The sequence below is a fragment of the Lissotriton vulgaris genome, chromosome 8 (assembly GCF_964263255.1).
Source record: "Lissotriton vulgaris chromosome 8, aLisVul1.2, whole genome shotgun sequence".
Taxonomy (NCBI): Eukaryota; Metazoa; Chordata; class Amphibia; order Caudata; family Salamandridae; genus Lissotriton; species Lissotriton vulgaris.
Genome location: NC_141696.1, coordinates 439,675,232 through 439,687,679, shown reverse-complemented (window position 1 = coordinate 439,687,679; position 12,448 = coordinate 439,675,232). Strand labels below are relative to the sequence as shown.

The following is a 12,448-nucleotide window of genomic DNA, read 5'->3' as shown; positions in this document are numbered from 1 at the left end:
CCCCCCCCCTGGCAACTGCTAAGGTGTGTGCTTCGCTCTACTGAACTGGATGGTTCCACTACAGTGCATGATGGCATACTTCTGTGTTCGCCCCGCGGTGTCCAGCGGCTTAGTCCTCGCCGTCTTCATCCTCAACCAAAGCATCACGCAGAGCCTGTACCACTAACTCCCACGCACGCGCTGCATCCAGAGCCTTCTCAGTCCCCAACTTCACCGCTTGCTTCATCCGGAGCACGCTCTCGCAGTCAGACCATCGCAGCAACTCATTCTTCCATCTACGCAGTGAGGGACCCCCCCTGGCCTTCCAGTGCCACGATATTTCCCTTTGAGCCAATATCAGGCCCAGATCTATAAATTTACTGGTCACCTTGGTGTGCTTAGTATGTGGGAACCAGAGCAATAGACACGTCGCCATGTCGAAGTCTACCTCCCTGTCAGTCACTTCATTCAGGAGGTCCCCTACCTCCGCCCAATAAGTTCCCAGTTGCGGACACCCCCAAAACAAGTGGTCCATGTCCGCCCCTGGGGACGAGCACCGGGGGCAACAGGCATCCGGCACCCTAAAGTGCCGCTGTAGTTTCTCTGGGGTTAGGTAGGCCCTATGGAGCACATAAAAATGGACCTGCTGAAAGCGCGCATTCCTAGTGCCCTTCCACGTGCGTCGCAGGATATGGCCCCATGCCGTATCCGGTATGGGCCGGCCAACGCTCTCCTCCCACTTAGCCTTGAGCCCATGGAGTGGTTCCAGCCCATCGTTCAGCATCCTGTTATGGAGGCACGTCACAGCTTTGAATGTGCCAGCCGCCATCACCACATATTGGCATGCCATAGTCGTCGCGGGTTCCAGGAGCCCCTCCTTCCAGTGCTTTTGCACAGCAGCCACTATAGCCGCGTGCAGTAGGAAACCCCCTTCAGGCAGTCCGAACTGGTCCCGGAGCACGTCAAACGGTGCCAACGCCCCATCTATATACAAGTCGCCCACCACCTGCAACCCCGCGTCCTCCCAATCCATCAGCGGGGACCAGTCCCCTCCGTGCGGTAAAGCCGTCAACATCCCGATCGGGATCTCCGGGGCATAAGGCCGCGATGCTCTCGCTCTCCGGAGGCTCCTCTGCCAGCACAGCCGGAGCGTCCGCTCCTCCATGGTGAGGGCCCGTAATTCGAGCCGTTGCTGCATAATGATGTACGACAGCACGTGGCGCTGTATCCCCCGATCCCGGTCTTCCACCGGCCCCCGGAACACCCTGGCCACATTCTGCGTTAGGACCTGCAACTGCGCCGCCAAATAATATAGCTCAAGATCGGGCACAGCCATGCCCCCCTCCAGCTTGGGGCGAAGGAGCGTGCTCAAGGCTACCCTACGACGGCCATGCCCCCACAGAAAGCCAATAATCATGGACCGCAGGTCCCTAAACACCCCTTGGGGAATCCAAACCGGTAGCGTTCGGAAATAATAAAGGAAGCGCGGGAGCGCCACCATTTTCAACAATGCTATCCTGCCCAGGACTGTCAGCGGTAGGGTCGACCAGAAAGACAAACTACCCCGCAGTGACCGGACACAACGGCCAATGTTACCCTCCAGGAGGTCGGCGGCTGAGTGGTAAATGCGGACCCCCAAGTAGACGATGCAAGAGGGCTCCCACGTCACACCCAGGTCGCTGCTAGGGGCTGGCGATCCCGCTCTCAGCGGAAACACACAGGTCTTTGCCCAATTGACCTTAAGGCCCGACAATCGGCCGAACTCGGACAGCAGAGCCATCGCTCCGACCAACGCCCCCGAGGTGTCTGCTAGGTACAGGAGCAGGTCATCCGCATAAAGCGATATATAGTGCCATTGCCCATCCCCCACCACTCCCGCGTAACGGTCGCCGGACCTCGCATGGACCGCCAAGGGTTCCATCGCCAGGGCAAACAATAGAGGGGAGAGAGAGCATCCCTGTCGTGTTCCCCTGCCCACCGGATACGCGGCGGATACCAGGCCGCCCAATCGTACCCTCGCCGTCGCCGAGTTATACAAGACCCTCGTCCACCTCCTAAACCCATCGCCCATGCCAAACCGCTCCAGCACTCCATCCAGGAAAGGCCATTCCAAACTATCGAAGGCCTTCTCAATATCCACGGACAGTACCGCTGGCGACCCCTCCCCTTCCAAGATGGCGTCCATTATTCCCACTAGGCGGCGGATATTCATCGCCGTACTCCTCGTGGGTATAAACCCGGCCTGGTCCCTGTGCACCAGGCCCGTCATGTGAGGGGCCAGTCTAGTGGCTAGGATGCGACTCAGGATCTTGTAATCCACCGTCAGCATGGACAGTGGGCGATAAGACCTCACGTCCGCGGCATCCCGGCCAGGCTTGAGGAGTGGTACTATCAAGGCCTCCCGCATGGAGGCAGGCAACACCCCCTTCTCGAAGGCCTCCGTATATACCACCAGCAGCCTGGGCGCCAGAGCGTCTACATAGTGCTGATAGAATTCGATTGGGAGGCCGTCCACCCCTGGCGTCTTGTTACGGGCCATATGTTTGATAGCCACTCGAATTTCCGTTAGCGTGATCGGGCTACCCAGGTCCGTCGCGTCGCCCTCGTCCAAGACCGGAAGCGGCCTCTCCCCCAGGTACTCCACGATGTCCTGCACCCCCACTCCCAGCTGACTCCGGTACAATTCCTCATAGTAACCCCGAAAGCGGTCTACTACAGCCGCCTGAGAGTACACCATCTCTCCCTGTGCGTCAGTAATGCTGAGGATCGGGCAACCCCTAAGTTCCGGGCTAGCTAATCTGGCCAAGAGGGTACCCACCTTGTCCCTTTCTGCGTGCGCCCTAATCATGTACTGCCTGTAATCATAGCATCTCAAACGTTCCGTCTCCGCGGCCACCACTTCCTTCGCGTCCAGTAACTGGGCCTGTAAACCTGGCTTAGTAGGCCTGCGGCGTTCCAGGTCCCTCAAAGTCTCCTCCGCTTTCATTAGGTCATTCAGCACAGTCGTTCGAGCATTCGAGAACCTACCCAGGCACACCCCTCTCACCACCACTTTCATTGCATCCCATTCAACAGACCTGCTCGTCGCCGTTCCTGCGTTCACACCGAAATAACTATCAATGCCCTGCCGGACCGCATCGTCGAACACAGAATCCTCTAGCGTCTCCGGCCGAAGCCGCCATGTTGGAATTACTGAGCGCTCCCTCTGCCATTGAATATGCACCAACAGGGGGTTATGATCAGATATCGTCCTAGCGAGATACTCAGCATGGGTGATCAATGGCGCTAGAGAGCCCCCACAGAGCACCGAATCAATCCTAACATGCAAATCATGTAAGGCAGAATAAAAGGAGTAATCCCTGGTTCCCCTGTGCCTCTCCCTCCAGACATCCAGCAACCCCCACCGTTCTTGCCAGTCCTTCCTGTGCGCGGCCAGCCTGCGCACAGGAGAGTCTACCAGGGGGGGATGGGACCTATCCAGAGCCACATCCGTAATTGAATTGAAGTCCCCCCCTAATACTATCGGACCCGCCAGGAAAGAGGCCAAGGACCCCGAGAGGCCATCAAAGTATCGGCCTTGGTCAGTGTTAGGTGCATAAACACAACATAAAACCACGTCCCGTCCATACAGTCTCCCCTCCACCGCTACAAACCTGCCATCCGGATCTATTACCTGATTCAGGACCTGGAAGGGGATCCCCGCCCTCACCCAGATCAAGACCCCCCTGGCATACGCTGAATAAGTGGTGCCAAAAACCTGGCCCGCCATCTTTTCTGCAAGGCAGCGCACTCTTTTTTAGTGAGATGAGTCTCCTGGAGCATAGCTATCTGGACCCCCCTGCGTACCAGGTATGCATGCACTTTGTGACGCTTCACCATAGTCCGCAGCCCCCGGACATTCCACGTTAGGCATTTCAAATTAGGTAATGTCCCCATACCAAGTCCGTACAGTCCATTTCACACTCCCACGGTCCATGACCCCCCCAATGCAGTTGCCCCCCCCCCAACAACCCCAAAACTGAAACATACCCCAACCCCCACTCCCCAGGACAGAGCATACGAACCCAATGGCCGCCCCCATCCAAACCTTGAACCAACTACTCGCACACCTACCCTGTGGTCTCCACCACAGTCGGCCTTAAGGGCCTAGGGGGGGTGAGTCGCCGCCGACCCCAGCCAGCGGAGCCCGCGTCCGCCCTTCATCCCCTCAGATACACTCCGCTCCCCCACCCTGCAACCCGCCCTCCAGCAACAGGATATCACCCTACCATGAAGTCCCGATCAAGACCAAAGTCTGTCTTAGCCGCAGATAATACTATCCGAAGTCTGTGGGGTCACTGTCGGCCCCTTCTGGCTCTCCGCCTCCGAAAGTTCCTCTCCTGTTCTGCTGCCCTCTCCACCCGAGTCCGTTTCGGCTCGTTCACTATTCTGTTGCGACCCTGTAATGGCCGCCGTCGCCGCGAGTGCGTCTCTCTTCTCCGCCGCCATTTGGGCCTCCCGCTTCTCCCGCTGGCGCCTGTTGCGGGACCTGATACGTTGAGACTGCCGCACCCTGGGCTGCTTGGGCTGGTCTCGTCTACTTTGGTGCGTCCTGTCCGTCCCCGCTCTGTACAACTCAAGCCAGTGCCAAACGTCGTCCGGAGTTTGGAAAAAATGTGTGGTGCCATCCATGATAATCCGCAGCTTGGCCGGGTAGAGCAAGGAGTACTGAATGCCTTCCTCCCTGAGCTCCTTCTTCACAGCAAGGAACGATGCCCTGTCCTTTTGGACCGCCTGCGTGTAGTCCGGAAATATCGTCACCTTGCTGTTCTCCACCCCGTAAGGACCCGACATCCTTGCCCGCTGGATGAGAAGGTCTCGATCTTTATAATGGAGGAGCCGCACCACCATTGGACGGGGGGGGCGGCCAAGCCCCGGCGGGCGAGCGGGCACCCGGTGGGCTCGCTCCAGGGTGAAAAATGGAGTAAGCCCCTCCGGCGCCACCACAGTGCGGAACCAGTTCTCCATGTAGGCCACCGCATCCTCCCCCTCAATCCGTTCCGGCAGGCCTACGACCCGCACGTTGTTCCGCCTATTGCGGCCTTCGGCATCCTCCGCCCTCCGTTCCAGAATGTCCAGCCGGGCCAAAATGTCTGTAATCCTGTGCTCCGCAGTCACCACCGAGGGCTTCAGGTCCAGCAACAGTTGGTCATGATCCTTGACCCGATCCGCCAGCTTCGCGTGATCCGCACGCAGCAGCCCCAGGCCCGTGGCCACTTGGGCAATGTCATTATGCAACGCCTCCTTGGTGGAGGTGATCGCCTCAAGGATGGCATCCAAGCGCCGGTTCAGCCGCTGTTCTTGGTCAAGCTCCGGGGAGGGATTCTCACTCAACCGGGTCGATGTCGCCGAGTCCCCTTCGCGGCCCCCGGGTGTCGGCCCTCCGATCGCCGCCATGTCAGGGCGCTGCGTCACAAGTCCGGCCACCCTTTCTGTGAGGCGCTCTCGTGGGCCCGTGCCGAGCACCGGGCACCAGGCAGCACAGTGTCACCGCCAATGGTCGCAGGAGCAATGACCAGGCGGATGAGCTCCGGTCCGTCACCCCCACTAGTCCGGTGGGGGGAGGATGAGTCACGGGACGGCGGCCGACGAGGGCCCCGGGTCCCCTGGGTGAATCGAGCAGCGTCCCCCGGGCTCAAGGCTTCGCGCCGCCAATCCCAGTGCGTCGGGCAGTCGGGTGCAGGGTCCCTCTCTGCTTGGCGACAGCCGGTCTCAGGGCTGTAGTCCGGGACCATCCGATCTCCTCGCCGCCATTTTCTTCACACCCTGGTCTACACCTCGGCCGCCTCTTCCTCGATCTCCTCGGGGCCAGCAGTCCCCCAGCAATGAACCGATTACGTCCAGCTGTCCCCCTACACTTCAGAGGGCAGGAACGTCTTCTCCGGGTCGCCTGGGGTCCCGAAAAACAGGAGAATTAGCGGGAATCCGCGCGGAGCTACGAGCTCACGCCGCCATCCCGATCGGCGTCCAAGCCACGCCCCCCTAGCATTTGATACATATCGTGTTTACAGGTCGACGACGTTTCGATGTCACACTTACATACAGGACATCATCATCAGGACAAAAATGTAAATCATGTTTTGTCTAACCAAAATTTCTGTTTAACACATTTGTTTGCACCTGTAGATCGGGTAATACGATCTTAACAGGATTGAAGCCAAGATGCCGGTGTTGGGTGGCTGGAAGGAATTAAGCCATAGGCATATCAATCGGCTTCAGACATTGTCTGCTTACTTTCATAAATAGATAATGCAGAGGGTTTTTGCGATTATGGGTTCTCCACTCGCGTTTATTTTGTACCTATCAACTTTTCGAAGTTGGCAACCATATTAAAATGCAAAGTTATCTTCTATAATACTCGCCTCGTGTCAATCAACGGGACTGATTACGTGCAAATGCGGACATTTATCGAGCATCAGCACGATGGCTGCAGGATGGGGGTCTGGCGAGGTGGAGGTCTCTCGAGGGAACTTGTAAACACCATATGTATCAAATACTGCTTTAACAAACTTTTACAATGGTGTTTTAAAATTGATACAAGTCTGTATAATTAAGCACTGGAACAGACCGCCTTGTACGTTCTTTGTAAATAATTTTTTCTTTCTGTTTTGTCTTTAAATTGGTGGTCATGGGCTGTGCCCACTTGATATTTGTATTAAATTACTGACTCAATTTCTTAAAAATATTGTGAAAATAATAAATTCTGTCCGGCTGGACAAAGGACATTCATGACATTTGGTGTATGTCTATTGTTGTTGTGATTTATAAAACTAGGGAACACTGTTCCTTAAAATAAATTACTGCCCAAGGTCCCTTGTATAATTCCTTCGGGTTTCCCTTGTTCTTAGTAACATTATGCATGTATACTCCATCACAACAACAACGGAGTATACACACCGCCAACATAATGGTCCGCCCACCCGATTTAATTGAGAACGGATCTTAAGTTTGACTACTGCTGTGACTACTATGTTACTAACCATAGACAAACCTCCCAGACGGCTTAATGGCGTTCAGGCCATCGGAGAAATGGCTACATGTCTGCCTACCCAATCAGTGTGGGCGGACATTTAGCCATTTTTTTTTTTTTTTTTTACGGTCCGTGACTGCCAGGCAAGCCCTGCTGTCAGGGACAGTAACACGCAAATAATGCTCCCCCCGCCAAGGGAGAGGACTCCCATGGGGAGGGGAGCCATTTTTTTTTAATTTTCGAAAAGGAAATCCCGTTTTGGGATTTTCTCTCTGAAAATCAAAAAAAAGAAAACTTTGGTGTAAGATTTAACCATGCTGACGCAGCCCTGCATCAGCCTGCAATATGCATTGACAGAAACTGCTAAGACGTCGGTTCTTGACAATGTTTTATAAATGACTGCCTGCTTGACAGTCCTTTATAAATTTGATGTGCGGTTTTTCCGCCACAGGGACAAGTTGATTACACTTCCCCATGGCAGAACAGCAGACTGTCCGTCAAAAAATAAACGTCTAGGACATCCTCTCTCTAACAACTTGGTAGATGTTTTCATAATTGAAGGAAGCACAGACTTTCTCCAACAGCTCTCACTATCCACGATCGTACTCAGCTGAAGGAATCTTTGGCTTTAAACTGTCATGATGGACAGTGCTTGCTAACTCTTGTCATATTCTTTTGTGACTTGGTCATTGGAAAGTCTTTTTTTGGTGCATTATCTGGTGCTGTAGGTGGGCACATATACTTCCTCGCCTTTCTTTTTTTCCTCATGCACCATTTTCCTTTTCATGTTTCCCATACTCCTTCATTCACTGTCTTACCCACTTGCTATGCTTGTATGAGAGGTTGAAGTTTCTCTGCATACAGGTTGGTGCAGGACTTGATTTTCCTAGGTTTATTGCCATTGTAGTTGAGGGAGTGCAGGCTCCGGAATGGTAATCGCCCAGGATAGTAATATTTTTCTTCTTTTATGCTCACTGTACTGTAAAGCTATGCGTGCCATTGCCTCTGTATGCATGCTTTTCAATAACAATGGAAAGTAGGTTCATTTAGGCAGTGTCTTACAATTACACATAGCCTAAAGTATTGCAAAATGAACAATATTTACTTATAACTCTTATGTATCCCAAAGGATGCATTGGAGCCTGAATTGTTAAACAGGTTTCTTATTGCATCAACGAAAAAAAGAATATAGTGCTACCTAACTAAAAGTAATGAGAATCAGCATGCATCCATCTTAGATCTGCCATTGCTGGTGCTTATATTGCACTGCCAAGAATGGAAATACTTCCTTCGGTTACTCTATCCTGCACTTTAGGCATGATTCAGAAAGCTGTTTGAGTGGGTGTGGGTCACTTCTGTCTCAGATGTGAGTTGCACCCAAAAATTCAGGGCTGATTCACAACACATTTCTGTGAGTAGTTTTCATGAGTAAGAAGCTACCTCATGGAAAATGTAAATAAAGCACAGCTTATCCTGAAAATTCATGAGGTAGTCTTATCTAAGCCTCAAACAAAATGCACCAACTGATCGGGTTATTTGTGTATTAGGTTAAGATATCGCTATTAATGGGTTTGCTTTATTTATTAATTAGTAATTTGTTCGCCTTAAGATGTCAATGTTACCCATTTTTCTGCACCTTTAAAGGATATTTGCAAATAATATTTTTATAGTTTTTTTTATTTGCAGGTTCTAAACAGTTATGTACCAGAGAACTTTATAAATATGAAACAATACTTGCAAAGGGTTAGTCATTTGTAATAGCAGCATGACATTAAATACTGCCTTTATGGATGTATTTTCTAGTGGTGGATTTTGAAACTTGGCCGCTTCCTCCTAGCCGCAAAGTAACCTAGACAAAATGTACTTTCTTGTAGCGGAATGCAATGTGGTCATTAATGCTGATCATGTCTTTGTTTCTCCAACAGCATTACCTTTTCTGAAAAACACAGTTGTTCTGCTTTATCCATTTGCCCTTCTCATTCTGCTGTATGTGCTGTCGTTGGCACTGGGATGGAACTTCACAGGCATGCTTACCACCTTCTACAAGTATCGAGTCAACTGAAAAGGGGTGTTGTGGGTTTTATCTGTATTATATGGCACTGCAATTTTTTTATCTGGACTGTTTTGGTTGTTTTTGAAGAAATGTTTAATATATTGTACAAATTGTAAATAGATAACTTTTCACTGTAGATAAAATAAATCATTGTTGGGTACAAGAGCTCTGGGATGTTTTTGTATCCCGTTTCTCTAACAATGATTCGTAAATCATATATGCAAAAGCTCATTGTGAACATTGTTTGTTACCATGAGTGTACCACAATGATATTAATGTATTAGTTTTCTTAAAAATTAAAACAAAACGTGAATCACGAAGATGATTGCCATGTTGCACTAAGCTCCATTTTATTGGCGGTAGCGATGGAGGTGGACTTTGGTTTCTTCCATCCCTTTCAAGTTAAGCTTTTTACTCTGTTACTATTGCCTATGCTTGACAAATGCTTATTTAAGCTTAACATGAGAACACTGCTGTCAATTACTCTGGTTGGAGAGCAGCTCCAGGACATAGGAGGTACTCCGGATATGAATAGTTATTACACAGTTTTGGTAACATCCAATATGATTCCCCTCCCAGTCCAGATTTTTAAATGGTTCTCACAAAAAACAGGTTCTAGGATGCCCACTGAACTTCCACGTCAACTGTTTTTCTTTTTAGGTTGGGATAAAGATAACAAAAATAATAGGTGCAAATTTGTTAACAGTGAGTAAACATATGGACATTGAGTACATTCCTAATAGAAGACCTAAAATAATATGTACATTTGTGTAATAAATATTTTCAAACTATCTACTCATGCAGCATATCATTTAGTCTTTTCATTTACTGGATGTTTTAGGTCCTAACAATATTTTTGGGTTTTGTTTTTGTTTTTGTGGGATATTGGCTTAGAGCTGTAGGTTTATGGGATTGTCTGGATGGATCTCGTTGCAAACAAACCATGCAGACCTCTGGGGGATCATGGGGATTGTTGTTGCAGCTCTTAGACTCTTCCCCCAACTTTGTTGAAACTATACAATAGGCCTTTACCTCTTGTAATGATCCCAGTTAACACTCTTCTGCCAGATAAGATCTCTGGCATCTTAAGGTACCCATAAATACCCCATTCTCTCCCATAAACACCAAGGACCCATCGTAACAGACTTCGAATGTATAACCATCCACAATCAAGTTCTTTCACCTCACTGTGTGTGCCATGCAAAGGTCTACTGCAGCTACTGTCTTGGAAAAACCTTGGGCGCAAGTGGTTTACATTTTCATCTCATCTGCTCTTACCTTGTATGAAAAGGGTCCATTAAATATTCGTTTACGTTATTCAGTGCTCTGTCATAGCTAAATTATTGTTATCATCTATATCTTCTTCATGTGAGGCTTGCATGGTTTGCATTATTTTGCATTGTTCCTACATGACTTTGCAACATCCAACGGAGCACATTAGATGGAACATATTGCATCTATTCAATAAAGCACAGATATGTAATATTGTCTGTATTCACACAACTCTCATCTGATCTGAAGACTAACCTACATCACACCACAAGAATATCTATTTGAGGGGACAGCTTCCATACACTCACGCAGCTCAAGTATGCCATACACCCTGCTATAAGGTATTTCATGTCACTGCCTTTCAGCAAAATACTGCACATTGCATATAGCCCACAAAACTAAACAGAACACCTCTTGCAAGCTACATACAGCACAGGTATGCCATGTGGTTGGTTATCACTATGCAAAAAATACTAGACAGAACTCCTAACAAAGAGATAAAGTCCGCTATTGTGATTCCAAAGCAGACTGCACACCAAGAAGTACTCCCCGCACACAAACACACAAAATAAAACATCTTGCACATTTTTCATAGACACACAGAACAAACTAGATTGAAGACAACACACACATCTAACAGAGCTCAGACATGTTACATACTCCACAACAACATGCACAACGTACTTTTATCTGCTAGGCAATGGCCTTTGTCTCCTAACTTAGAATATACGTGTCAATTTTAAATCCCCCAGCTATGCTTCTCAGACCATTTCTTATACTCAATTCAATAAATAAGTCATAACCACCAAATAGAAAGATGCCTAGCACACAGTACCTGCACCAGTGAGAAGGTAGCTGACCCAACTTTCTCCCGGTTATTTGGTGTGTGCCAAAGGAGACATAAATATGTTAGACTCATAAATATTTTGTTTCAGTGACTTTCTACCCGCCTATTTAATCCTACCTAGACTTCTCACAAACACATGAGAAACTAATAACTCTAATGCTGTATATATCTGTAGATCACAATAGGGATGAGCTCAATCAATGGCAAACCTAAAAATACAAATGTCTTGCCGAGGGATGGCTATCTTTTACTGTACATCACACCCCATTCAACCTTTAATGTACTGCTTTGGGAAATAAAACACTTTATGGGGAAAGGAGTACCCCTCTATGTTCTTTAATATTATTTTCTTGACAGATCGCTTACATTTCTTCTTTTGAGAACGGAATAACAGTTTGTTGCCTGTAAATCACACATGGGTAGACCAGGCAATTGGTTCCCTGGAAAGTGCGAAATTCCCTCTGCTGTTTGCAAGCCACATCTGCTTGGACTGGTGGACAGAAGACCCACCAAAAGTGCCTCAATTAGAACGGAGTATATCGCAGCATTCCTCATAAGCCTCATCTGGATGGGCACCACCCATATCTTCCCCAGGAACCAAGTTACACCTAATTTCTGATACTACCCTCCTGGGTGGACGTAGACCTGCTTGCATAGAAACAAAGGGAAAATAATTTCTGTGTTAACCTCAGAGATAGCAGACCCCACAAATACTGACTTTAGAATTGACTAACCCTTTATTTCTGATGGATGCATCTGCCTGTGGATTCCTCACCTTTTGAATTACCCCTTACGCAACATTTCACTGAACTTTGTCTCCATAGCTCTCTCACATCGAAGAGGACGTCACAATGGAACGGCTCCATTCTCGACCCAGCACGACATCATCGGAGCCATAAGAAGACCTCGTCGGCATGCGGACGTTCGTTCCCTTTTTTCTGCACCGTCCAATCATAACAGTTTTTCCAGGGCTCTCCATTTCTGAGTGTTTCATTGTTACTGATTCTTCTGAAATTGTAGCATTGCAATGGCTGCTCAGAAGAAATCTGGTTTCAAGCCTTGATGGCATGCAGGATCATATGTCGATCACTGACCCCCATGATAATTGTCTTTGGTGCCTTTCATCAGATCACAACGTCGAGGGATGTTCATTGTGGGTTCACATGAATCCGAAAGCCATCAAGGAGAGGGAGGCCAAGTTGTTCATGGCCAGTGCGAAGAAACAGAAGAGGGGTCGTAGAAGGACGAGATCAAAGTCTAATTTACCGACTCTGCACACCTTGAAGTC

At 49.2% G+C, this 12,448-nt stretch overlaps 1 protein-coding gene across 1 annotated transcript in view; it reads left to right on the top strand.

The window, feature by feature from the left end:
- The window catches only part of UNC50 (unc-50 inner nuclear membrane RNA binding protein), a 126,090-nt gene extending 116,254 nt beyond the window's left edge, over nucleotides 1–9,836 (top strand). Inside the window, exon 6 of the mRNA XM_086934217.1 lies at nucleotides 8,914–9,836. Coding sequence (XP_086790343.1) covers nucleotides 8,914–9,050 — 137 coding nt within the window. The 3' untranslated portion in view covers nucleotides 9,051–9,836. The remainder of the gene's footprint in view (nucleotides 1–8,913) is intronic.
- Nucleotides 9,837–12,448: the final 2,612 nt, after the last annotated feature.